The 26,452-nt window shown below is 46.5% G+C and overlaps 1 protein-coding gene across 1 annotated transcript in view; it reads left to right on the forward strand.

Annotated features, from left to right (window-relative positions):
- Positions 1-26,452, forward strand: part of P4HA3 (prolyl 4-hydroxylase subunit alpha 3) — a 257,969-nt gene that overhangs the window by 164,662 nt on the left and 66,855 nt on the right. Inside the window, exons 5-6 of the mRNA XM_069203822.1 lie at positions 6,850-6,901; positions 11,871-12,034. Coding sequence (XP_069059923.1) covers positions 6,850-6,901; positions 11,871-12,034 — 216 coding nt within the window. The remainder of the gene's footprint in view (positions 1-6,849; positions 6,902-11,870; positions 12,035-26,452) is intronic.

A 26,452-nucleotide genomic window follows, 5' to 3' on the forward strand; every position in this document is an offset into this window, starting at 1 on the left:
TGAGTCTGTGAGTTAGTGTGTGAGTGGGTGTGTGATTTGCTCTGTAGGTGTGTGAGTGGTTGTGTGGGTGTGTAAGTAAGTGGGTGTGTGAGTGGCTCTGTGGGTCTGTGTGTGGATGTGTGTGAGTGGCTTTGTGGGTCTGTGAGTGGGTGTGTGAGTGGCTGTGTGGGTGTGGAAGTGGGTGTGGGAGTGGCTGTGTTGGTGTTTAAGTGTGTGAGGGTGTGTCCCTAGATTTGTGAGTGTATGAGTGTCTGTATGTGTGTGTGTGAGTGGGTATGTAAATGGTTGTGTGGGTGTGTGAGTGAGTATGTGAGTGGCTGTGTGAATCTGTGTGGGTCTGTGAGTGGTTATGCCGGCCTGTGAGTGGCTGTGTGAGTGGCTGTATGGGTGTGTGAATGGCTGTGTGGGTGTGTAAGTGGCTGTATGAGTGGATGTGTGAGTGCATTTGGGATGGCTGTTTGGATCTGTGAGTGGTTGTGTGAGTCGTGTGGGTGTGTAATAGGTGTGGCAGTGTGTGAGTGGGTGTGTGAGTTCCTGTGTGGGTGTGTGAATGGGTGTGCGAGTGGTAGTCTGGGTGCGTATGTGGCTATGTGAGTCGGCATGTGATTGGGTGTGGGTCTGTGAGTGGGTGTGTGAGTGTCTGTGTGAGTCTGTGAATATTTGTGTGAGTGGTTTTGTGGGTTTGCGACTGGCTGCATGCGTGTGTGAATGGTTGTATGCGTAAATGGCTGTCTGAGTGGATATGTGATTGGGTGTGTGAGTGGCTGTGTGAGTCTGTGAGTGACTGTGAGAGTGTTTTGTGGGTCTGTGAGTGGGTGTGTGAGTGGTTATCTGGGTCTGTGAGTGGCTATATGGGAGTGTGGGTGGCTGTGTGGGTGTGTAAGTGGGTATGTGGGTGTGCGAGTGGGCGTGTGAGTGGCTATGTGGGTCTGTCAGTGGATGAGTGTTTTTTCGGTCCGTGAGTGGGTGTGCGAATGGCTGTATGGGTGCATGAATGGGTGTGTGAGTTGTGTGGGTGTGTAAGTTAGTGCGTGAGTGGCTGTGTGGGCCTGTGAGAAGTTAGGTGTGTGAGTGGTTTTATGGGTATGTGCAGGAGTGTGAGTGGCTGTATCGGTGTGTGGGTGGTTGTTTGGGTGTTAAAGTGGATGTTTGAGTGAATGAATGGGTGTATGAGTGCATGTATGAGTGGTTGTGTGGGTCTTTGAGTGGGTGGGTGTGTGAGTGGTTTTGTAGGTGAGTGAGTGTGGGAGCATTTGTATTGGGGTGTGAGTGGGTTTGTGAGGGGTTGTGTGAGAGTGTAAGTGGGTGTGTGTGTATGAGTGGCTCTGTGGGTCTGTGAGTCGGTGTGTGAGGGGTTGTATACATGTGTGAGTGGTTGTGTGGGTGTGTAAGTGGTTGTGTGAGATGTGATAGAGTGTGTGAGTAGGTGTGTTGGTCTATGAGTGGGTGTAGGTGTATCTTTGATTGGGGTCTCGATCCACCGTAGAGCACGCAGGGAGTTGTGCTGACCGCTGCAGTGGATCAGCAGATCCTCACACTCTCCAAAAATTGTTTTTGAATAGTCGTTTGCCCATGAGGGGTCGCACACAGACCCCTCCATCAGTCCCATGGGGTCAGGGTACCTCTACCCTGACCACTTCTATCACACCCCCCCACCCCCTGGAACTGACTTCTGATACACAAGTGGCAGCTGCAACTTTCCTCTCAAGTTGCAGCCAGCCAATAATGGCATTGCTGTTAGTGCCTGGTTCTGCATCCCTGGATATACATAAATCCTTTTATTTTACTAACTTCAAAAGTCTTGAACAGATTTACACCAAATTACAAAAAAGCACTCTTTCTGGACCAAGATGTAGCTGTCTGCCAAATTTGGTGTATTTCGGCTCAGCTATACGGGATGTAACCGTGTCTAAACTCCCTTTAGGAAATTGCACAGAGCAACCATGTTTTGGAATCTCCAACCATTTTTGTCTGCCCCTGCTAGATGAATCACCCTCACACTTTCCAGACAGCAGCTAAAGTGATTGGCAAACTAGTTTTGAAAAATTTGTGAAAATTCATTGAACTACACCAAAATTATTAGCAGAACAGAAAATGCTCCTCCTATGGAAATTAGGTTCTAATTATAACTACCTACTGTCACCGCCAGTGTGTGTGTGTGTGTGTGTGTTTGTGTGCATATATATGTATATACAAATATATATATATATATATACATATATGTATATATTTATATATATGTATATATATATATATATATATATCGCTCATGCAAACACACCCTGCTATTCTTCCTGATTCCACCAAACGAGGTCGGTGCGCTGCTACGGGCGCAGGACCCGTAAATTATAATATCAATAGAAAAAGAATCCAAATGGCACTCCAAACAACCGTAGTCTTTAATTCTTCAAATTCATCATAAATGGTAAACAGAGAAAGCTTGCTTCAGCGGCTACTCGTTTCAACCAAAATGGTCTTCTTCAAAGCCTCATTCATTACAAAGGCCCCCACTGTTTTGCCACGGTAATAAGCCTTTCCCTATACTAAACATAGAAAAAATTCTAACAAACTACTCCATAGATGAAGTAAGTAACACAAACCCATATTAGATGTGTACTATTCACATTATATGTTGAAATCTTTCAACTGTTCATCCCCGTGTTCAGTCACAAAATATATATAAATTATAAGAGATAATAACTAATTCAAATAAAGTGATATACCATTAAATAAAAAAATAAAAATCAAATTAAAGGCATTTTTTCAAAGGCAAAATAATTATCTTTTCAAGAAATAAAGCTTATGTCAGGGATGTCATGCAATTTATAACATACCAAATATTTATAAACTTTTGTCTCAAATTTCTACTTCATCGGATTATTCCATGAATTATATAGTTAATTTTTTGTTTTTTTGTTTTTTTGTTTTTTGTTTTTCGTTTTCTGAAACCTCTTGTCCAGGCCAAGTGGCCATTCGATCCAATCATATTCTGAGTAGGGCCAACCAACAAAAATTTAAAATTGAAAAGCAAGTCATCAAACTTCTTTTCAAATTTTCAAACCACTTTCCTTCTTTAAACCACAAAAATAACATTGTATATGCAGGTCAAAACCATTGTGTGTGAAATTATTGATGCAGTAATCTAGTTAACCTAAGTGTACATAAAGTTCCTCATCCTTGTTCAAACCCGATGGGCGTCTACTATTTAATCGAATTATATATTCGGATTCTATCCTTTTCAAAATCCGTTCCCTGTGACCCCACCTTGGTGTTAATAGTACCTTGTCAATTTCAAACATATTCTCAACTTTTCCTTCATGTACCAAATTGCAATTGCGTGCTACCCGATATGTTGCTTTGTTATTTCTAATAGCTCGGCAATGTTCCAAAATCCGTTTCTTCAAAGGAAAGATCGTACTGCCTACATATTGTAGACCACATGGGCATCTTATTACATATATGGCAAACTCAGAATTGCAAATCAAATATTTCTTGATCTTAACTGACTCTCCTGTGGGTAACAAATAGTCCTTACAGTTTGTGCTGTTTCTACAGGCCTTAGATTTCATACACCTTTAAAAACCCTGTTGTTTTCCAAGGAAGGTCTCCTTATTTCTCATCTGATAACGGGGTACCAACTTGTCCTGTAAAGAACTGCTCTTCCTATATGTAAGTTGTGGGTTAGTGGTACTTTGGGACAACCGTTTACCACAATGGTATGGGGATGAGGAACTTCACTATCATTTATAATTGAATAATAAGAATGTCATATATTATCACATGATACGTAGATATATAATTGATTAGACAACAATATCAACGGATATATTTGGTGATACTCAGAATATATTTTAATGTGCTATTGACAACAAAGTAAAGATAAGTGAAGATGTTAATAAGAGCTATAGAGAGTGAAAGAACCTAGATTTCAGTGATAAAAAATCACAATTTGAGTAGTGGATTCCCCATAGAAGTCCTGCTGCTAAGTATACCAACATAGATGTCCCACATGTAGGACTCTTCTCCCTCTCGTCTCATTTATATAGTTATTTGTTGGTAGGAATACATTCCAGTAGCTTATGCACGAATTTGGTTCCATATTTAATTTTATTTTGTTTTGTTAATAGGTTTAGGTGTTTTATCCTCTGTTTAGGATTTATGTTTTATATTTCACTACATTTCCCATAATGCACTAGGTATGGTAGAGCTAATAGTCTATAAATAAGAAACATTGAAAAAACACTCACATACTGTGAGCAAAACCGGGAGGTCGAAATGCGTCAGTGGTGATGGTTGGTGTTATACATTACTGAATTAAAAAGCATATAAACTTTCTTAGAGTGCAGAGTTACAATTGCTTTCAATTGTTTGTTTGAAACTTATTAAAGAGGAAAGGTCCATTCCTCACGCTTGTACCAGCATAAAATGCGTGCCACAATGGGGACTGTTTTGTTGGAATTAAAATATATATATATTATATATATATATATATATATATATAACTACCTGGTGGTGACCACCACTAGGTATATATATATAACTACCTGGTGGTGACCACCACTAGGTAATATATATATATATATACATATATATATATATATATACGGAATATTATACATACGGATTATGGCGGCCCTCTTTTGAGATCGATGACTATCTTCCAATGAGATCGTGCTGTTGTGTAGCCATTTTAGTTATAGCTTCATGCACGTTATTTTAACATACTAGGCCTGCCGCTGTGCACTTTAACCTAGATATATTTTATTCGCCTTTGCTTTATAATTGTTACAGTAGCCACTTTTACGGTCTTGTTTTATTTTAACATATTAGGCCTTCCGCTGTGCACTTTAACCTAGATATATTTTATTTGGCTTTGCTTTATTATTGTTACAGTAGCCACTTTTACAGACTTGTTTTATTTTCTCTCTTCCTGACTGTTTTTGCCTAGGCCAGCACTCTGTTCTCAAACAAGACATTCTTTCTCACTCTGTGCTTCTTCCAAGGCTGCAGTAAGATAGGTTGTCGGTGCACGTGGTATAAGTTTAGCCTCTGACATTCATAGAAAATACACATCCTTACATAGGGACATTTTCTCAGAACATCAGCTGTCTTATTATAAAAACACTTCCCTGTCTCTTACACGTTAGAGGCAGATTCCAGCCAGAGAACCACAACTGTATACTGATTGCCGAATGCTTTGCTACAGCTGTTTTGCAGACTTCAGGCCTTTGCTCAGGTATGGGGGATGATGTCTTCCTAGGGAAACCTGAAGGGCAGAATTAGAGCTTAACACGCTGTGCTCTATCATAGCTTAGTTAGGAATTGGTCTGTTGAATCTGGTGACAATATGGTAGCATTATGTTTATGTTTTATTCTCCTTGTCACAATTTTAATCTTGTCATGCTGCATCGTCCTGGTTATTGCAGTCCACGCTTTGCTATCTAAGATGCAGTCGCTTTACTAAAGCATTATCGAAATATGTACTGCCTCTGCTTGTCATTGTGTATGTGAGACTAATGTAACTGAGAGAAACAGATGAGACCTGAGTGACCACGGCTTCCCTGAGAAACCAGTTATGTCATGCACTCAGCTGCCCAGTCACCCCTGCCCTTGGGTAGAGGTGAGGCATTGCTAAGTTTGCAGGAGCAGAAACAGGATTGGAGCGACAGGTGTCACCTGTAGTGGGTTAGACTCAGTCTCCCACACCGCAGGCGATCCTGCCACTCAAAATCCAGGAGTCTCATTAGATTAATGAGAGCCTACGCGACAGTGCAACATTGATAAATAGACGTGGTGAAATTACAGCGTTGTTACCTGTCAAACATGTTAACGCATTGAGAAAGGCTTAAGCTGAAAAAAATGTTTTTTCTACAGAAGACCACCTAGTGGTGGTCACCACTAGGTAGTTATAATTAGGACATAGTTTCTCTAGAAGAAGCATTTTCATCTGAAGCCTTTCTCAATGTCTGGTGGTGTTCTGCTGGTGGGTGCTGCTGGCGGTAGCAGCGGCTCTTCCTGTTCCCTGCCGGAAGACCTCCTAGAACAAGGTAAGCCTGGCTTCTAACAGGGGATGGGGGGCGGGGGTGTTGTGTGTGTGTGTATGTGTGTGTCTGATTGTGTGCATGAATGTGTGAGTGTGTATGCATGTGAGCGAATGTATGTAAGAATGGTGATGTGAGTTCTTGTCTGCATGTCAGTGTAATTGTGTGTAACAATGTGTGTGAGCATGTCTGGAAGTATGCGTGTATGAATGCATGTATGCCAGTGTGAGTGATTGGGTGTATGAGTGGTGCGTATCTGCAGGTGTGCACATGTATGGGAAGTGAGAGAATCGGAGGGGGTGGGAGGGAGCTTTAATGGAGGCAGTGGGGGAGTTTGGTACGAGGGGCCGGGGAGTTTGGATGGAGGGGGGTTTGGGGACTGACAGGTGAGTGTTGGGGGGTAGGGGAGCCACCTACTTGTGAAAGGGAAGGAATTCCTAAAGCCACGAAAACCATGGTGGTAGGCAGGCTCAAAATGCCCCCGACGGTACTATGCCAGCCGCCGGGGTGGAGATTAACATCTCCGGCCCGGCGGCTGATACCGCCATGGCAGTGTGAGTGGAGAAGTGGCAGGTTGGCTGCAGCCAACTCGCCATTCTCAGAATGTGGCAGCATGTACCGCCAGCCTGTTGGCGGTACTACTGCCACCTTAACACTCACCACCAGGGTCATAATGACCCCCTTAGACTCCAATATAGGGCTGAGGAACTCTAGACCTATCCTGATGTGATATAAATCCCTGCCTCTGCCTTGGAGACTGTTAAGCATATGCAGGTTTCCTGATCTTTAATCTCCTTTTCTTTCCCAGACAGGTAACGTGTCCTATGCCTTAAATCTTTCTAGGGAGTGCCTCCTTTATGGTAAGTGCTCGGAATGATTCACAATCGTACATGCCTGTATAAATGCATAATTGTTTATTTTTAATACGTTGTCTTTGCAAAGAGGATGTTTTCCATCAACCTCTGTGTTGCTACAATAAAACCACCAGTCTGTTTGCTTGTGGTTTCTTCAGGCTTTACACAAAATTCAAAACCTGCCTCGCATAGATGATGCCTCATGTCCCATCCGCTAATCCACCCCATATGTGATGGACATTCTGCCTGCCGAATTATGAGCCCATTATATCCTATGGAACTCGTAATACGGCGGGAGGAATATCCGTCACATTTGGGACTGAGTAATCCCCTCCGCCAAAGTCGTAACCAGGCCCTATGTGTTACTGCTGAACATAATTCTGTGCCATCTAGAATGTGTTTATAATGTCATACCACTTTATCGCTGTGTGCTGTTCTTAATTTCCTGCCATGTTTTAATTTTCTCTCAGTGTATTTTGTTTAATGCAAGTCTGGATAAACTGCATGTGTATATTTTTAGAATCCTCAGTATGTTAGTGTAAGTGTGGCCATGCTGATTTTACTGTCTCAGAATATGGCAGTCTACGCTATGCTGAATTTGCTGCTTAAGTGGATTTGATGCATGTGTAAATTGTTAGAATGCACAACATTGGTCTGAATGCTTTCATTTGAATTAACGTTGAGTTGCAGAGTCAAGTACTCTAGTGGTGCGATGCAGGGTCATGTACCCTAATGTTGCATTGCAGGGTCATGTACACTAATGTGCGTTGCAGGGCCGTGTACCCTAGCGTTGCAGGGTTGTGTACTCTAGTGTTGCATTGCAGGGTTGTGTACCCCAGTATTGCGTTGCAGGGTTGAGTCCCTAATGTAGCGTTGAAGGGTCCTGTACCCTAATGTTGTGCTGCAGGGTTGTATACCCTAGTATTGCAGGGTTGTGAACCCTAGTGTTATGTTGCAGGGTTGAGTACCCTAGTGTGTGTTGCAGGGTTGTGTACCCTAGTTTTGCGTTTCAGGATTGAGTACCCAAATGTTGCATTGCAGGGTTGAGGACCTGTTAGGAAAATGCCTCCTTGGCATGGTTACCCCCTAACTTTTTGCCTTTGCTGATGCTAAGTTATGATTTGAAAGTGTGCTGGGACCCTGCTAACCAGGCCCCAGCACCAGTGTTCTTTCCCTAAACTGTACTTTTGTCTCCACAATTGGCACAACCCTGGCACTCAGGTAAGTCTCTTGTCACTGGTACCCCTGGTACCAAGGGCCCTGATCCCAGGGAAGGTCTCTAAGGGCTGCAGCATGTCTTATGCCACCCTAGGGGCCCCTCACTCAGCACATGCACACTGCCTCTCAGCTTGTGTGTACTGGTGGGGAGAAAATGACTAAGTCGACATGGCACTCCCCTCAGAGTGCCATGCCAACCTCACACTGCCTGTGGCATAGGTAAGTCACCCCTCTATCAGGCCTTACAGCCCTAAGGCAGGGTGCACTATACCACAGGTGAGGACATATGTGCATGAGCACTATGCCCTTACAGTGTCTAAGCAAAACCATAGACATTGTAAGTGCAGGGTAGCCATAAGAGTATATGGTCTGGGTGTTTCTCAAACACAAACTCCACAGTTCCATAATGGCTACACTGAAAACTGGGAAGTTTGGTATAAAGCTTCTCAGCACAATAAATGCACACTGATGTCAGTGTGCAATGTATTGTAAAATACACCCAGAGGGCATCTTAGAGATGCCCCCTGAATACAGACCTGACTTCTAGTGTAGGCTGACCAGTTCCTGCCAGCCTGCCACACACCAGACATGTTGCTGACCACATGGGGAGAGTGCCTTTGTCACTCTGTGGCCAGGAACAAAGCCTGTACTGGGTGGAGGTGCTTCTCACCTCCCCCTGCAGGAACTGTAACACCTGGCGGTGAGCCTCAGAGGCTCACCCCCTTTGTTAAAGCGCCCCAGGGCATCCCAGCTAGTGGAGATGCCCGCCCCTCCGGCCACTGCCCCCACTTTTGGCGGCAAGGCTGGAGGAGATAATGAGAAAAACAAGGAGGAGTCACCGCCCAGTCAGGACAGCCCCTAAGGTGTCCTGAGCTGAGGTGACCCCTGCCTTGAGAAATCCTCCATCTTGAGTTTGGAGGATTCCCCCAATAAGGGATGTGCCACCCTCCCCACAGGGAGGAGGCACAAAGAGGGTGTAGCCACCCTCAAGGACAGTAGCCATTGGCTACTGCCCTCCCAGACCTAAACACACCCCTAAATTCAGTATTTAGGGGCGCCCCAGATCCCAGGAAATCAGACTCCTGCAACTTGAAGAAAGAAGAAGGACTGCTGACCTACAAGCCTGCAGAGAAGGAGGAAGATGACAACTGATTTGGCCCCAGCCCTACCGGCCTGTCCCCAACTTCGAAAACCTGCTCCAGCGACGAATCCGACAGGGACCAGCGACCTCTGAAGCCTCAGAGGACTGCCCTGGACTACAGGACCAAGAAACTCCTGTGAACAGCGGCCCTGTTCAAAACCAGCTACTTCTTTGCAACAAAGAAGCAACTTCCAAAGACTTCACGTTTCCCGCCGGAAGCGTGAGACTCTACACTCTGCACCCGACGCCCCTGGCTCGACTTGCAGAAAAGCAACACCACAGGGAGGACTCCCCGGCGACTGCGAGCCCATGAGTAACCAGAGACGACCCCCCTGAGCCCCCACAGCGACGCCTGCAGAGATAATCCAGAGGCTCCCCCTGACCTCGACTGCTTGTAACAAGGGACCGGACGCCTGGAACCAGCACTGCACCCGCAGCCCCCAGGACCTGAAGGAACAGAACTTCGACGCAGGAGTGACCCCCAGGTGACCCTCTGCCTAGCCCAATTGGTGGCTGCTGCAAGAAGCCCCCCCTGTGCCTGCCTGCACCGCTAAAGTGACCCCCAGGTCCCTCCATTGTTTCCTACCTGAAACCCGACGCCTGCTTTGCTCACTGCACCAACCGCCCCTGTGCCGCTGAGGGTGTACTTTGTGTGCCTTCTCATGTCCCCCCCGGTGCTATACAAAACCCCTCTGGTCTGCCCCCCGAGGAGGCAGGTACTTACCTGCTGGCAGACTGGAACCGGAGCACCCTTGTTCCCCATAGGTGCCTATGTGTTTTGGGCACCTCTTTGACCTCTGCACCTGACCGGCCCTGAGCTGCTGGTGTGGTAACTTTGGGGTTGCTTTGAAACCCCAACGGTGGGCTGCCTATGCCCCAAACTTGAGACTTGTAAGTGTTTTACTTACCTCCAAAACTAACCTTTACTTACCTCCCCCAGGAACTGTTGATTTTTGCACTGTGTCCACTTTCAAAATAGCTTACTGCCATTTTTACAAAGACTGTATGTGATATTGCTTTCATTCAAAGTTCCTAAAGTATCTAAGTGAAGTACCTTACATTTAAAGTATTAACTTAAAATCTTGAACCTGCGGTTCTTAAAATAAACTAAGAAAATATATTTTTCAATATAAAAACCTATTAGCCTGGAGTAAGTCTTTGAGTGTGTGTTCCTCATTTATTGCCTGTGTGTGTACAACAAATGCTTAACACTACCCTCTGAGGTAGCCTACTGCTCGACCACACTACCACAAAATAGAGCATTAGAATTATCTACTTTTGCCATTATCTTACCTCTAAGGGGAACCCTTGGACTCTGTGCACACTATTGTTTACTTTGAAATAGTATATACAGAGCCAACTTCCTACAGTACCCTAGTATTGTGCTGCCGGATTGTGTACCCTTTGTTGCGTTGCAGGGTCATGTACACTAGTGGTGCGCTGCAGGGTTGAGTACCCTAATGTTGCTTTGTAGGGTTGAGTATCCTAGTGTTGCATTGCAGGGTTGTTTACCCTAGTGTTGCGTTGATGTGTGGTGTTGTGTTAATGAGTAGTTGCACCCTTTGCTAAAGTGTGTTGCAGAAGGGGTGAGTGTGGTGTGTTGATGAGTATGTTGCACCTCTTTGTTATAGTGTGTGCAGAAGGGGATGAGCGTAATTGAATTGCATTATGTGATTATTACTGTATCTGATATTTTAGGACTGTTTATCATTTATTTCCATCTTTAGTCCTTTTTATTTACTGATTTGTTCAGTTTGAATTTGTACTACCATCTATTGGTCCGTATGTTAAAGGACAAAGTTATTTCCATCATTTGTTTTCTCTAAGGAAAGGAGATGTGTTATGACTTGAACTGTTGCTATGCATTGTCTCCTTTGTTAGCAGTTCTCTGCTGCTCAGCCAGTGTGTGTGTGAGGTCACGGAATGCTGGTGAGTGCCTGGTTGGTGTGAATGGTCAGTTGGTGAGAGTGGGCTGAGCAGCAGAGGGCATTACCTGTAAACTGTAACTACGTTGAATAAACCTACATCATACAAGCTACGAAGGATCCATCTTTAATTACAACATTCCCATTTCTAACTTAAAAACGCACAAAACCTGCATTACTGTACAAAATGTAATAACATTGAATCTTCAAATAAACTGAGTTTTTATAACAATATGGGAATGATAAGTTATAGTGATGCTGCTTCATTCATTGAATGATGCAGATAGTCCTGTTGACCAGTTGCAAGTGGTTTATATTGTATCCAATTATGACAGGTACATTCTCACAAATCACCCCTCCCCCACTACCCCTCATCCTCCTGCCTACCAAAAAGTACATTCTACTATTTACTTAAAAACACCAGTTGAAACAAATATACATCATTAAACACCAATAGGCAACTATCAACAGCAGTTCAGAAGATATCAAAATATCCACATGGAAGCAACTAAATCCAATAGAAAGTATTTGTGAATGATCAAAAGTATTTTCCACCAATGATGGTGAATTATACCTCAGTAAAATTTGCCAAAAAATGGAACGGATAATGACCCAAGAAAATTAATTCTACGTGAATGAAATGGACTAATTTATGTGATTTGTTGTCAATTTTTTTCTTCTTTTGAATAAGATCCAGACAACAAAAGAATAGCTCGGAATGTTTTGAAGTATGAGAAGCTTCTTACTGGGAGATCTTCAGAGGCTGAAAAAGAAGTGGTGCTGCAAAGGCCGAATGTGACCCATCTAAGAACAAGAGATGCTTACGAAGGGTTGTGCCAGACCCTTGGATCCCAGGTACTGCTGCCCCCTCCATTGAAGGGATCAGTTGCATTCATGCAATAAGAATGGCATTCATTTTCATGAATCAATATTTAGAAATAAATGTAAATTTACCAGCTCCTGCTAAATATACTAGGCGCTCCAAATTTAGGGATTTTGTTGTCATTTTAGACATGGCTCCAGCTTTGCGGCACAAGACTGTAAATGTAGTGGTGAAGTTAGATGCTGTAAGCCATGGGATCAAATGTCCAATTGGATGCAAGAAAGCTCGCTAGGAAATGTCTTGCTTCTTTCCGTGTGTGTGTGTTTCACATAAGCTTTATTCGGCCAACAGACCATCAAAGCAATACAATACAATACAATATAATATAATAATATAAACCATAATGTCATAGAAAAATTTAAAAAAAGAATGATCCATGTTTGCCCGTCTTAAAACAATTTCAACTCATTGTAAATAAAAAGTGCGTATGCGCCATGCTGTTGCTAAAAACTTACTTGCTTCTTTCATTCTAACATCCAGAGGGCCTTTCTGCACATTATACTTCATATTTTGGTTGCACCTCAATGAAATAAACCAAATGTACAATCAAATTTAACAGTCTTACAGACTCAGTTCACTAGCCTGGGCTACTATGTGTTGAATACTACAGAGCAATAAACATTGTACATCCCTGACACACTGTACTAGGGGCATGCGGGCTCTCATCTAGAACTCCAACCAAGTGGCCACCATAAACAGAACTAAAATTGACTCAATGGATGGAAAGAGTTTTGAAGTAGCCAGAATGTGATGACCTAAAAACGGTATAAAAAACGCTGACCCTAAAAATGTGTACGTTTAAGCAAGTCAACAGTATCCATGTTCAACTTAACTCACATTTTTAGGAAGTTTTATAATACAAGCTCTTTAAGTAAATATAAGTTTAGGAAAACACTCTCAGAAGGTTTGTAAACCTCTTCTGGGCAAAGAGCACAAAACGACCACTTGATTATGCAAATAATCTCTGATCACAATCCATTGGTACATAAGTGCCTAAGTGAAGAATTGCAGATACTGGATATATTTTGGAATTTTTCGCAAATGTATTTTGTTGAAAGTAATCAAACCAATGCCAAGAAGTCATGTAAGTTGTAATTTATTCTGATTTTTAAAAAGTGTAAATTATTTTTAAAGCTGGCTGAGAAATGTTTAAACTAGTATTGTGGCCTATGTTAACTAATTGGAAAAGAAGAACTAGAAGAGCATGATGAGAATTTTGTTGCCTGTGTACCTTTGCCATTTCGTTATATCATCTCAGCTTGCCTGAGTCCGTCACTGAATACCCACGGCGCCTTTTCTCCTCAAATTTGTTTGTTAGGTGGCTACCTTGCTATTGTTCTGGCTGAGGGTAATCAGCTTTTCTCTAATAATCAGCCAACTGTGTTTGCAATCTTTTTTTAATGTCAATTAAACAATGGTTGACTGCCCAACAGAGATGGATCGTAGGAGATCAATAGCCTCCTCACTCAGGGCAGCAGGGCTAACTGGGACAGGGCCTGAGGTGCCTGGGGCGAAGGAGATGCCCACCCTCCTGGGTGAGCGGGCACAGGAAACTCGCTGAGGGGCTGCTGGGAGAGCGGTGCTGATATGGGGGTGGCGGCTGTACCTGTAGCTGGGGTGGGCACAGAAGTGTCCGCCTCCATCAGTGGGCTCCCATCGGAGGAGATATCTGTGTCCAAACTGTCCCCTCCTGACTCCGCCGTGCTGCTCCCCCTCGCCCTCTGTTCCACTGGTGCTCTCACCGTCGGTGGATTCGGCCTCCTGGGTCCTGTGGGATGCAGCTCCCTGCGTCGCCGGTGTCTCTGCTCCTCCGCCAGTTGATGCTAATGCACATAAGGACAGGGTGACAAAACAAAAAGGGGGGGAAAAACAAAGGATACACTTGGTCAATGGCACCAACAACACCACAGTTGGCGTACACAACACACTCACACACAGGGAACAGCCCTACGCTCTAGGCAATGCACTACCAGTCACAATGCTAGTCACCAGGCCCTGGATAGGGACACCTAACCCCAATTGCAGCATACCTGAGACCCACAGACCTCTGCCCAGTAGTGGATACCTACTAGCTTGGTTTGAGTACTTTCAGAACAGAACACTGCCCAACATGGGGCCTACCCTGCAATGCCAGGCCTGGCCTAGGGGCACCCACAGGGCCCACAACCCCCACCCAGATACTACCCCATCAGGTGCGAGTTGTATATTGGGGCACTGTACTCACCCCCTTGTGGCTGCTGTGAGGTGCCCATCTAGCTCCCGATAGGCCACAGCCAGTATGCGGGCCATCAAGGGGGTCAGGATTTGACAAGCACCCCTTCCTCATTGGAAGGCCATCCCCAGCTGAGCCTCTGCCGTCTTCCGTGCCCAGCGTCTCAGGTCCTCCCACTAATTCCGACAGTGGGTGCTCCGCCTGCCGTAGACCCCCAGGGTCCGCACGTCCTTTGCAATGACACGCCATATACCCTTCTTTTGATGGGCGCTGACCTGCAGGGAAATAGACACAGGGAGAGGTATTAGTCCGACCGTCCTGCCTGTTACACTCATGGCCCACTATGCCCCTTCCCATCCCCATTAGCACAGACATGGCCGACCATAGGTGCTGCACGCTGCCCAGGGCCCATTCACCACCCATTCCCTACATGACCCTTCACACACAGCATTCCATACATTCACCCACCATGCATCGGACTCACGGTGTACTCACCTGTTGGTCTGGAGGCCCATACAAAATTCGGTACTGGGGTAGGACCCCATCCAGCAGTCGCTCCAACTTCGCTGAGGTGAAGGCAGGGGCCCTTTCCCCAGACACACAAGCCATGGTCAGTTCCAGACACAGGTCACAGCAGCACATGAAGTGTAGGTCCTCTCCTGTTGAAGGGCAGGTAGCAAGTGAGGAATTAGATAGAAAATGGCGATGACGTCCGCGGCGGTGCATACCGTCACCGCCGGCATACATCATCATTGGCCACTGTACCCAATAGAGCCCAATGTTAAACTATGAGGTGTTGAACGGCGGTTCTCGACCGCCTCCCGCAACAGCGCACAACGTCTGTGGAATTACCTCATTTCCACCTGTCCCTCCATACAGGACAGGCGGACCCCATTCCAGGGGGGGGCAGGCCCTGGATCCTAATTGCTTCACCGTGCACAAATGCACCATTTGGACATCTCCAACAAAATACTGTTACAATCACAACATGCATTGAACTGTAGTGGTTGGAATTAAGAGATAATGACCAGCTGCTCACTAGTTTACCCCATAGTTTGCAACCGCTGTGGATGAATACGAGATGGAGACATCCCCCCATATACAGACCCCTGGTAGACTTGGCAACACTAGAGGACAGGCACATTATCCTCACCTATTGACTTGACAGGGCCACAGTCACGGAGCTGTGTGCCCAAGTGGAGCCTGACCTAATCTCTACTATCCATCACCCCGCCGGGATCCCCCCTCTTGTGCAAGTGCATCAGTGCTCCATTTCCTGGCAACTGGCTCCTTCCAAGTGACAGTGGGCTTGGCAGCAGGAATGTCTCAGCCAATGTTCTCAATAGTGCTGACCAGAGTGTTGTCTGCCCTGATTAAACACATGTGCAGCTATATTGTTTTCTCTGAGGTGGAGGATTTGGCTACAGTGAAAGCTGATTTCTATGCAATGGGACATATCCCCAACATTATTGGGGCTATTGATGGAACACATATTGCATTTGTCCCCCTCTGGCAAAATGAACAGGTGTTCAGAAATCGAAAGAGCTTTCACTCCCATGTCAATGCAAAGTATCCTGGGACTGTGCATGATGCCTTTATCCTGAGGATTAGCAGCATCCTAAATGTGATGGCTCAACTCCAGAGGCACAGGGTGTGGCTAATAGGTGAGCCCTGGTTCCCACCCAGTATATGTTGGTGTATTGGTATGGTGTGGGCCCTAAGGGTTAGTGTTTGACTAACAGTTGTCCCTCGATATTTGCAGGTGACTCTGGTCACCCCAACCTCTCATGGCTACTGACCCCTGTGAGGAATCCCAGGACAAGGGCAGAGGAACGTTAAAATGAGGCGCATGGGCGAACACAAAGAATTATAGAGAGGACCTTTGGCCTCCTGAAGGCCAGGTTTCGTTGCCTCCATCTAACAGGTGGATCCCTGTGCTACTCACCCAAGAAGGTCTGCAAGATCATCGTGGCATGCTGTATGTTGCACAACCTTGCCTTGCGTCGCCAGGTGCCTTTTCTGCAGGAGGAGGAGGCTGGAGATGGCCGTGTGGCAGCAGTGGACTCTGTGGACAATGAAGATGAGGAGGCAGAGGATGAGGATGAGGACAACAGAAGTGCAATTATTCGTCAATACTTCCAATGACACACTGGCAAGACAGTGTAACTTCACATTTAATTGTCAGTTTTGTGTTTGAGATTGTCACTGGCAGGCTGTTTTTCCCACTTCTATGGTGTTGGAAAATGGGTTATTGGTAAGGGCAGGTAAGTACCTACACTTAGCAATAGGCCACTAACCTCCACTTAGGTCCAGTTAGGTCTCAGTAAATTAAACCCAGCTCAACCCTTGGTAGCTTTGCAACCAGCGACAAGGTTTAACTTAGGAGACAAAGTGTAAAGCATTCAAATATCACAAAACAGTAATTAAATAAAACACAGGAAACAGTTTAAAACTTTATAAAAATAGATTATATTTTTATCTTTAAAATGACACCAAAAAAAATAACATTGGATAAGGGGAACCGGAGATATGAATTGTTAAAGAATTAATGCTTTCTAGCGCATAGAAGCAACTAGCGCTCAAAGGGTTAAAAAAAGGTCACACTGGAAAGGAACAAAGTCCAGAGTTTAGGCCACCCATGAGGCAACACTGTTACACTTACTTTCAGAAGTGTTTGATTCAGGAAAGTGGTCCACAGCACCAGCCATGGGTTCAGAGGCTCTGGTGTGCCTCTTGGGGTCTGGGACTACAGCTCCCACAATGCACCTCTTCAACTTATGGAGTTGCTCCAAATGTCTCCATACTTCTGGATCTTCTTCCAGAGGTCCTTTTTATGTCCTTGAAGTGTCCACAACTTGAGTCAAGGTTCCAGAAGCTCTGAGTTGCTCCTTGGGAGTTGGGACTACAATTCCCAGAATGCACCTGGTCAGAATCCTCAAACGACCACTGGACGCTGGTCAGTTGGGCTCTGCTTGCAGGACTTGATGCAGGGGACTCTCGGCAGCTCCTTTGTACCTGTAGCAAACAGGGAGTCCCTTCTTGAAGCAGTAAAAGACAGGTAAAGTCCTTTTAGTGGTGAAGCCCAAGTGTGCAGCTGGTGCAGTCCTCCAGAGTGCAGTGTCCAGGTGCAGGTCAGGGGTCCAGCAGGGCAGTCCTTCTTCTCCTGTAGTTCTTCCTTGTTGGAATCTGATAGGGATCTGAGGTGTGGGTGCAGGTCTGCCAGTTTTATCCCTGCTCCTGGGTGAAAAACAGGGGGGTCCTGGTCCTCTAATCAGGGGCAGGGTCCTTCCCCCTGTGATGACCACTTCCTGGGAAGTGTCGCAAAAAATCAATCCCAGGGAGCAACATTCCTCAAAAATCCATCATGGCTGAAAGTGATTTTTGGAGGTTACATGTGGCTGAGCCCACCCACTGGTGTGACTAAAAATCCTAAACAAACCCCTCTCTTACCCTCTCCTAATCTAATCAAGGGGGCACCTAATTGTTTGGGTTTGCAGGATGTGGGGGTGTTGCTGGGTTGCTCCAAATGTCCTTCTCTGCCTTTGAAGACCAGTTTGGAGGCCCTCCCCCTTCCTGCCTCACCATCTGCTGAGGGGAGATCTCCTTCCACAGGCACATCTCTTTGTGTGAAGCCAGGCCACTTCATACGTCATCAAATCAGCCTGGCCAGGCTGCCAGAGGCTGGGCAATCAGAGTACAGCAGCAAAAAAACTGCAGGGCTGAAGTTGGCAACTTTTCAGGTAAAGTTTAAAACTCTTTACCTGAACAAGTTATATTAAATCCAACAACTGGAAGCTGTGGGATTTATTATAACAATTAATTTGATACCAAACTTCTCGTATCTGTTACTTAAGGGGACTTTTAAAATTAAAATAAAGTCTCCCCACTCTAGCCTATGGAGGCCATTCACTACAGTGAGGGAAAAACAAATGTGGCTGTTTTTACCTCACCAGGGCTTATAAAACTATTTTATAAGGTCCCTGCTTATAGTTACATGGCACCCAGCCCTAAGGGCACTTAGGGCACACCTTAGGGGTGACTTATATGTAAAAATAAGGTAGTTTAAGACTTTGGAACTACTTTTTATTCCAAAGTCGAATTTGCATGTAACTTTAATTTAAAAGCAGCCAGCAACGCAGGCCTGCCTTTAAAATGACACTGGGCACCTCAGCAGTGCACCTATGGGTGCACTACCTATGCTGGGGTCCCTAAACCTACATGCCCTACCATATACTAGGGTCTTATAGTTAGGTTGACTTAGCCAATTATAATTAGCCTAATTTGCATAGTGAGTTTACACAGAGCACCGGCCCTGGGACTGGTTAGCTGTACCCAGGGCACCATCAGAGTCAGGAAAACACCAGCAAAAAGTGGAAAATGGGGGCAAAAAGTTAGGGGGCCTCTGCAATCAGCCCTGTTTTCTCACATATGGCCACTCACTGTACCCTTTGGCATCTCTATTTGCAGATATTGGTGCCCCACTATCGCTCCTGGTGTGTTAACTGCAGCCAACTACAGATCTTTCCTATGTATACATTACTGTACAATTGAATTGCAATGCTTAAACCTTGATAAACGAATACATACTTAAATCATTTGACATACTCCATACTTGTATTTTTTTAAAGGGTGTTTATTTAAGTGCTAAGAAGTAGAGGGGGAAGTGCAATGGGCTCGGGCGATGATGGAGGAAAGTCCAGGATAGAGTCCAGTCTATTTGTATCACAGGTGCATTGTCCAAGGGGGCATAGGAAGCGGAGCAATGGCTTTTCAAGGTGGATAGGGTGACAGAGTGGGACACAAGGTTGACAATCAGGAGAGTCTTATTTCCTGGCTGGGGTCTTGGCAATAGTCTCTGGCTTCTGCCTGGATCGCAGGGAACGTTTGCAGGTGTTTCTCCTTCTGCAGGGGGAGGGGTGCTGGTGGCCTGTTGGTCCTGTGGCTGGGCCTCCTGTCCACTAGCGGCAGCGGAGGTGGAGGGCTGTTCATCGGTTTAGCTAGTGTCAGGGGCCCGGTGGTGTGCCACTGCCTCCCTCGTAGTGTTGGCCATGTCTGCCAGCACCACTGCATTGGAGACCAGGGTAGTGTTGATGTCCTTCAGGTCCTCCCTGATCCCCATTTACGGTCCCTCCTGTAGCCGCATGTTCTCCTGCAACTTGTCCAGTATCTGGCCCAGCGTTTCCTGAGAATGTTGGTATGCTCCCAGGATCACGGTGAGTGCCTCCTGGAGAGTCGGTTCCCTGGGCCTGTCCTCCCCCTGTCACACAGCAGTCCTCCCAGCTTCCCTGTTGTCCTGTGCCTCTGTCCCCTGAACCGTGTGCCCACTGCCACTGACCCCAGGTCCCTGATCGTCCTGTGTTTGTGGGGTGGCCTGGGGTCCTTGTAGTGGTGAACAAACTGCTGATTGACGTGTCCTGGGGACAGAGGTATGGGCCCGCTGGGTGGGTGCTGTGGTGGTGTTTCCTGAGGGGGGAGTGTAGGAGGCTGGACTGGCTTGTAGTGAGTACCAAGGGGTACTTGCACCTTGCACCAGGCCCAGTTATCCCTTATTAGTGTATAGGGTGTCTAGCAGCTTAGGCTGATAGATAATGGTAGCTTAGCAGAGCAGCTTAGGCTGAACTAGGAGACGTGTGAAGCTACTACAGTACCACTTAGTGTCATATGCACAATATCATAAGAAAACACAATACACAGTTATACTAAAAATAAAGGTACTTTATTTTTATGACAATATGCCAAAGTATCTTAGAGTGTACCCTCAGTGAGAGGATAGGAAATATACACAAGATATATATACACAATAGCAAAAATATGCAGTATAGTCTTAGAAAACAGTGCAAACAATGTATAGTTACAATAGGATGCAATGGGGAAACATAGGGATAGGGGCAACACAAACCATATACTCCAAAAGTGGAATGCGAACCACGAATGGACCCCAAACCTATGTGACCTTGTAGAGGGTCGCTGGGACTATTAGAAAATAGTGAGAGTTAGCAAAATAACCCTCCCCAAGACCCTGAGAAGTGAGTGCAAAGTGCACCAAAGTTCCCCTAAGGACAAAATAGTCGTGTTAGAGGGAAAATGCAAGGAAAACACAAATCAGCAATGCAACAACGATGGATTCCTGACTGAGGGTACCTGTGGAACAAGGGGACCAAGTCCAAAAGTCACAAGCAGCTCGGAGATGGGCAGATGCCCAAGAAATGCCAGCGGTTGGTGCAAAGAAGCTCTTACTAGGCTGAAGAACTGTGAATACTGCAGGAACGACAAGGGCTAGAGACTTCCCCTTTGGAGGATGGTCCCCCACGCCTTGGAGAGTCTTGCAGAAGTGTTTTCCCGCCGGATGGACGCCAACAAGCCTTGCTACACGCAAATCGTGCGTTTGGCGTTTTTGGACGCTGCTGGGGCCCAGGAGGGACCAGGAGGTCGCAAATTGGACCTGCAGAGAGAGGGGACGTCGAGCAAGACAAAGAGCCCTCACTGAAGCAGGTAGCACCCGGAGAAGTGCCAGAAACAGGCACTACGAGGATGCGTGAAACGGTGCTCGCCGAAGTTGCACAAAGGAGTCCCACGTCGCCGGAGACCAACTTAGAAAGTCGTGCAATGCAGGTTAGAGTGCCGTGGACCCAGGCTTGGCTGTGCACGAAGGATTTCCGCCGGAAGTGCACAGGGGCCGGAGTAGCTTGCAAAGTCGCGGTTCCCAGCAATGCAGCCCAGCGAGGTGAGGCAAGGACTTACCTCCACCAAACTTGGGCTGAAGAGTCACTGGACTGTGGGGGTCACTTGGACGGTGTCGCTGGATTCGAGGGACCTCGCTCGTCGTGCTGAGAGGAGACCCAAGGGACCGGTAATGCAGCTTTTTGGTGCCTGCGGTTGCAGGGGGAAGATTCCGTCGACCCACGGGAGATTTCTTCGGAGCTTCTGGTGCAGAGAGGAGGCAGACTACCCCCACAGCATGCACAAGCAGGAAAACAGTCGAGAAGGCGGCAGGATCAGCGTTACAGAGTTGCAGTAGTCGTCTTTGCTACTATGTTGCAGGTTTGCAGGCTTCCAGCGCGGTCAGCGGTCGATTCCTTATCAGAAGGTGAAGAGGGAGATGCAGAGGAACTCGGCTGAGCTCATGCATTCGTTATCTAAAGTTTCCCCAGAGACAGAGACCCTAAATAGCCAGAAAAGAGGGTTTGGCTACCTAGGAGAGAGGAAAGGCTACTAACACCTGAAGGAGCCTATCACAAGGAGTCTCTGACGTCACCTGGTGGCACTGGCCACTCAGAGCAGTCCAGTGTGCCAGCAGCACCTCTGTTTCCAAGATGGCAGAGGTCTGGAGCACACTGGAGGAGCTCTGGACACCTCCCAGGGGAGGTGCAGGTCAGGGGAGTGGTCACTCCCCTTTCCTTTGTCCAGTTTCGCGCCAGAGCAGGGGCTAAGGGGTCCCTGAACCGGTGTAGACTGGCTTATGCAGAATTGGGCACATCTGTGCCCAACAAAGCATTTCCAGAGGCTGGGGGAGGCTACTCCTCCCCTGCCTTCACACCATTTTCCAAAGGGAGAGGGTGTCACACCCTCTCTCAGAGGAAGTTCTTTGTTCTGCCATCCTGGGCCAGGCCTGGCTGGACCCCAGGAGGGCAGCTGCCTGTCTGAGGGGTTGGCAGCAGCAGCAGCTGCAGAGAAACCCCAGGAAGGGCAGTCTGGCAGTACCAGGGTCTGTGCTACAGACCACTGGGATCATGGAATTGTACCAACAATGCCAGGATGGCATAGAGGGGGCAATTCCATGATCATAGACATGTTACATGGCCATATTCGGAGTTACCATGGTGAAGCTACATATAGGTAGTGACCTATATGTAGTGCACGCGTGTAATGGTGTCCCCGCACTCACAAAGTTCAGTGAATTGGCTCTGAACAATGTGGGGGCACCTTGGCTAGTGCCAGGGTGCCCTCACACTAAGTAACTTTGCACCTAACCTTTACCAGGTAAAGGTTAGACATATAGGTGACTTATAAGTTACTTAAGTGCAGTGTAAAATGGCTGTGAAATAACGTGGACGTTATTTCACTCAGGCTGCAGTGGCAGGCCTGTGTAAGAATTGTCAGAGCTCCCTATGGGTGGCAAAAGAAATGCTGCAGCCCATAGGGATCTCCTGGAACCCCAATACCCTGGGTACCTCAGTACCATATACTAGGGAATTATAAGGGTGTTCCAGTAAGCCAATGTAAATTGGTAAAAATGGTCACTAGCCTGTCAGTGACAATTTGGAAAGAAATGAGAGAGCATAACCACTGAGGTTCTGATTAGCAGAGCCTCAGTGAGACAGTTAGTCACTACACAGGTAACACATTCAGGCACACTTATGAGCACTGGGGCCCTGGGTTACCAGGGTCCCAGTGACACATACAACTAAAACAACATATATACAGTGAAAAATGGGGGTAACATGCCAGGCAAGATGGTACTTTCCTACACAACCCCCCCCCAAACGAAGGACAATAAGACTAGCCATTACCTGATGAGTCTTCATTGTCTAAGTGGAAATATCTGGAGAGTCCATCTGCATTGGAGTGGCTACTCCCAGGTCTATGTTCCACTGTATAGTCCATTCCCTGTAGGGATATGGACCACCTCAACAATTTAGGATTTTCACCTTTCATTTGTTTTAGCCAAAGTAGAGGTTTGTGGTCTGTCTGAACAATGAAGTGAGTGCCAAACAGGTATGGCCTCAACTTCTTCAGAGCCCAGACCACAGCAAAGGCCTCCCTCTCAATGGCAGACCAACGCTTTTCTCTAGGGGTCAACCTTCTACTAATAAAAGCAACAGGTTGATCCTGGCCCTCAGAATTAAGTTGTGATAGGACTGCCCCTACTCCTAATTCAGATGCATCAGTTTGGACATAGAATTTTTTAGAGTAACAAGGGCTTTTCAGGACAGGTGCAGAGCACATGGCCTGCTTCAGCTCCTCAAAAGCTTTCTGACAGTTTGCTGTCCATAATACCTTTTTAGGCATTTTCTTGGATGTGAGGTCATTAAGAGGGGCTGCAATGGAGCCATAGTTCTTAATGAACCTCCTGTAATACCCAGTGAGGCCTAGGAAGGCTCTCACCTGAGTCTGAGTGGTAGGGGGAACCCAATCAATAATAGTTTGGATTTTCCCCTGAAGTGGTGCAATCTGTTCCCCACCAACAAGGTGTCCCAGATAAACCACCTTACCCTGCCCTATCTGGCACTTTGAAGCCTTGATAGTGAGGCCTGCCTTTTGCAGGGCCTCCAAAACTTTCCAAAGGTGGACCAGGTGATCATCCCAGCTGGAGCTAAAGACAGCTATATCATCCAAATATACTGCACTGAAAGCTTCCAGCCCTTGCAGGACTGTGTTCACCAACCTCTGAAAAGTGGCAGGTGCATTTTTCAGACCAAAAGGCATTACAGTAAACTGGTAATGTCCTCCAATGGTAGAAAATGCAGTCTTAGATTTAGCATCTTCTGACAATTTGATCTGCCAATACCCTGCAGTCAAATCAAAAGTGCTTAGATACTTGGCAGATGCCAGTGTATCTATGAGCTCATCTGCCCTGGGTATAGGGTGAGCATCAGTTTTGGTTACCAAGTTGAGACCTCTATAGTCGACACAAAACCTCATTTCCTTCTTTCCATCTTTAGAATTGGGTTTTGGTACCAGTACCACAGGAGAAGCCCATGGACTGTCAGAGTGCTCAACCACTCCTAGTTCCAACATCTTCTGAACTTCTTGCTTTATGCAGTCCCTGACATGGTCAGGCTGCCTATAGATCTTACTTTTGACAGGTAAACTGTCTCCAGTATCTATAGTGTGCTCACACCAAGAAGTGGTGCCTGGCACAATGGAGAAGAGTTCTGAAAATTGTCCTAGGAGATTTATGCGATTATCTTTCTGCTCAGCAGTAAGACAATCAGCCAAAACTACACCTTCCACAAGAGCATCTTGTTCTGTGGAAGAGAAGAGATCAGGTAGAGGATCACTGTCTTCTTCCTGTCCCTCATCTGTTGCCATGAGCAGGGTGAGATCAGCCCTGTCATAGTAGGGTTTCAGGCGGTTGACATGGAGCACCCTAAGGGGACTCCTGGCAGTGCCTAAGTCAACCAAGTAGGTGACTTCACCCTTCTTTTCAACAATTGTGTGGGGTCCACTCCATTTATCTTGGAGTGCTCTTGGGGCCACAGGCTCCAAGACCCACACTTTCTGCCCTGGTTGGTACTGAACCAAAACAGCCTTCTGATCATGCCATTGCTTCTGGAGCTCTTGGCTGGCCTGAAGGTTTTTACTGGCCTTTTTCATGTACTCAGCCATCCTTGATCTGAGGCCAAGTACATAATCCACAATATCCTGCTTAGGAGCTTTTAAAGGTTGTTCCCAACCCTCCTTTACAAGTGTGAGTGGACCCCTAACAGGGTGTCCAAAAAGAAGTTCAAAGGGGCTGAAGCCCACTCCTTTCTGGGGTACCTCCCTGTAGGCAAAAAGGAGGCATGGTAGAAGGATATCCCATCTCCTGCGGAGTTTTTCAGGGAGTCCCATAATCATGCCTTTGAGAGTTTTATTAAATCTCTCCACCAGTCCATTTGTTTGTGGATGATAGGGTGTTGTGAACTTGTAAGTTACACCACACTCCTTCCACATGGCCTTTAAGTATGCAGACATGAAATTGCTTCCTCTGTCTGATACTACTTCCTTTGGGAAGCCCACCCTGGAAAATATTCCCAGGAGGGCTTTTGCCACTGCAGGAGCTGTAGTGGTCCTTAAAGGAATAGCTTCAGGATATCTTGTGGCATGGTCCACTACCACCAAGATAAACCTATTGCCTGAAGCAGTAGGAGGGTCAAGGGGGCCAACTATGTCAACCCCTACCCTTTCAAAGGGAACCCCAACCACAGGCAGTGGGATAAGGGGTGCCTTTGGAGTGCCACCTGTCTTGCCACTGGCTTGACAGGTTTCACAGGACTTACAAAATTCTTTTGTGTCCTCAGACATCCTAGGCCAATGAAACAATGGTACCAATCTGTCCCAAGTTTTCATTTGACCCAGGTGCCCAGCTAAGGTAATGTCATGTGCCAGTGTTAGGAGGAACTTTCTGTACTCCTGAGGAATCACTAATCTCCTGGCAGCTCCAGGTTTAGGATCCCTATGCTCAGTGTACAAGAGGTTGTCCTCCCAGTAAACTCTGTGTGAGTCACTGACATCCCCATTAGCCTGTTTGACAGCTTGCTGTCTGAGACCCTCTAATGTGGGACAGGTTTGCTGTGCCACACTCAGCTCCTCTCTGGCAGGCCCCCCTTCACCCAAAAGCTCAGCAGTGTCTGCTTCCAGCTCCTCTGGTGTAGGTTCTGCACAGGGAGGGAATTCTTCTTCCTCAGAAGTAGAATCCACTGTAGAGGGAGGGATAGTAGGAAGTGGTTTGCTTCTACTAGCCCTAGCTTTAGGGAGCACTTGGTCCATTGTTCCAGGATCCAAGCTTCCCTGTCCTTTTTGCTTTTTGGCCTGAGCCCTTGTCAAAGCACAAATATGCCCTGGGATGCCCAGCATTGCTGCATGGGCCTCCAACTCCACATCTGACCAAGCTGATGTCTCCAAATCGTTCCCTAATAGACAGTCTACAGGTAAATCTGAAGCTACCACAACTTTCTTTGGACCAGATACCCCCCCCAGTTGAGATTTACAACAGCCATGGGGTGGCTTTGTGTTATGTTGTGAGCATCGGTTACTTGGTACTGGTGTCCAAGTATGTGTTGTTCAGGGTGCACCAGTTTCTCAATCACCATTGTGACACTGGCACCTGTGTCCCTGTAGGCCTGGACCTCAACACCATTTATTAGGGTTAGTTGCTTGTACTTCTCCAAGTTATGGGGGCAAGCAACCAAAGTGGCTAAGTCAATAGCCCCTTCAGAGACTAAAGTAGCCTCTGTGGTCTCCCTAATTAGACCAACCCCAACTAAATTACCAAAAGTGAGCCCAGCTACTCCCTTGGATTGGCTATTAGTAGGTTTGCTCCCACCACCACTGCTATTAGTAGGGACACTAGGTGTAGCAGTAGGGGTTGTAGTGGTAGGAGCTGTGGTGCCTTTCTTTGGACAACTGGGATCTGTTGTCCAATGGCCTTTTATCTTACATAAATAACACCATGGTTTCTTTTCCTTGTTCTGAT

The sequence above is a fragment of the Pleurodeles waltl genome, chromosome 8, assembly GCF_031143425.1.
Source record: "Pleurodeles waltl isolate 20211129_DDA chromosome 8, aPleWal1.hap1.20221129, whole genome shotgun sequence".
NCBI classification, from domain to species: domain Eukaryota; kingdom Metazoa; phylum Chordata; class Amphibia; order Caudata; family Salamandridae; genus Pleurodeles; species Pleurodeles waltl.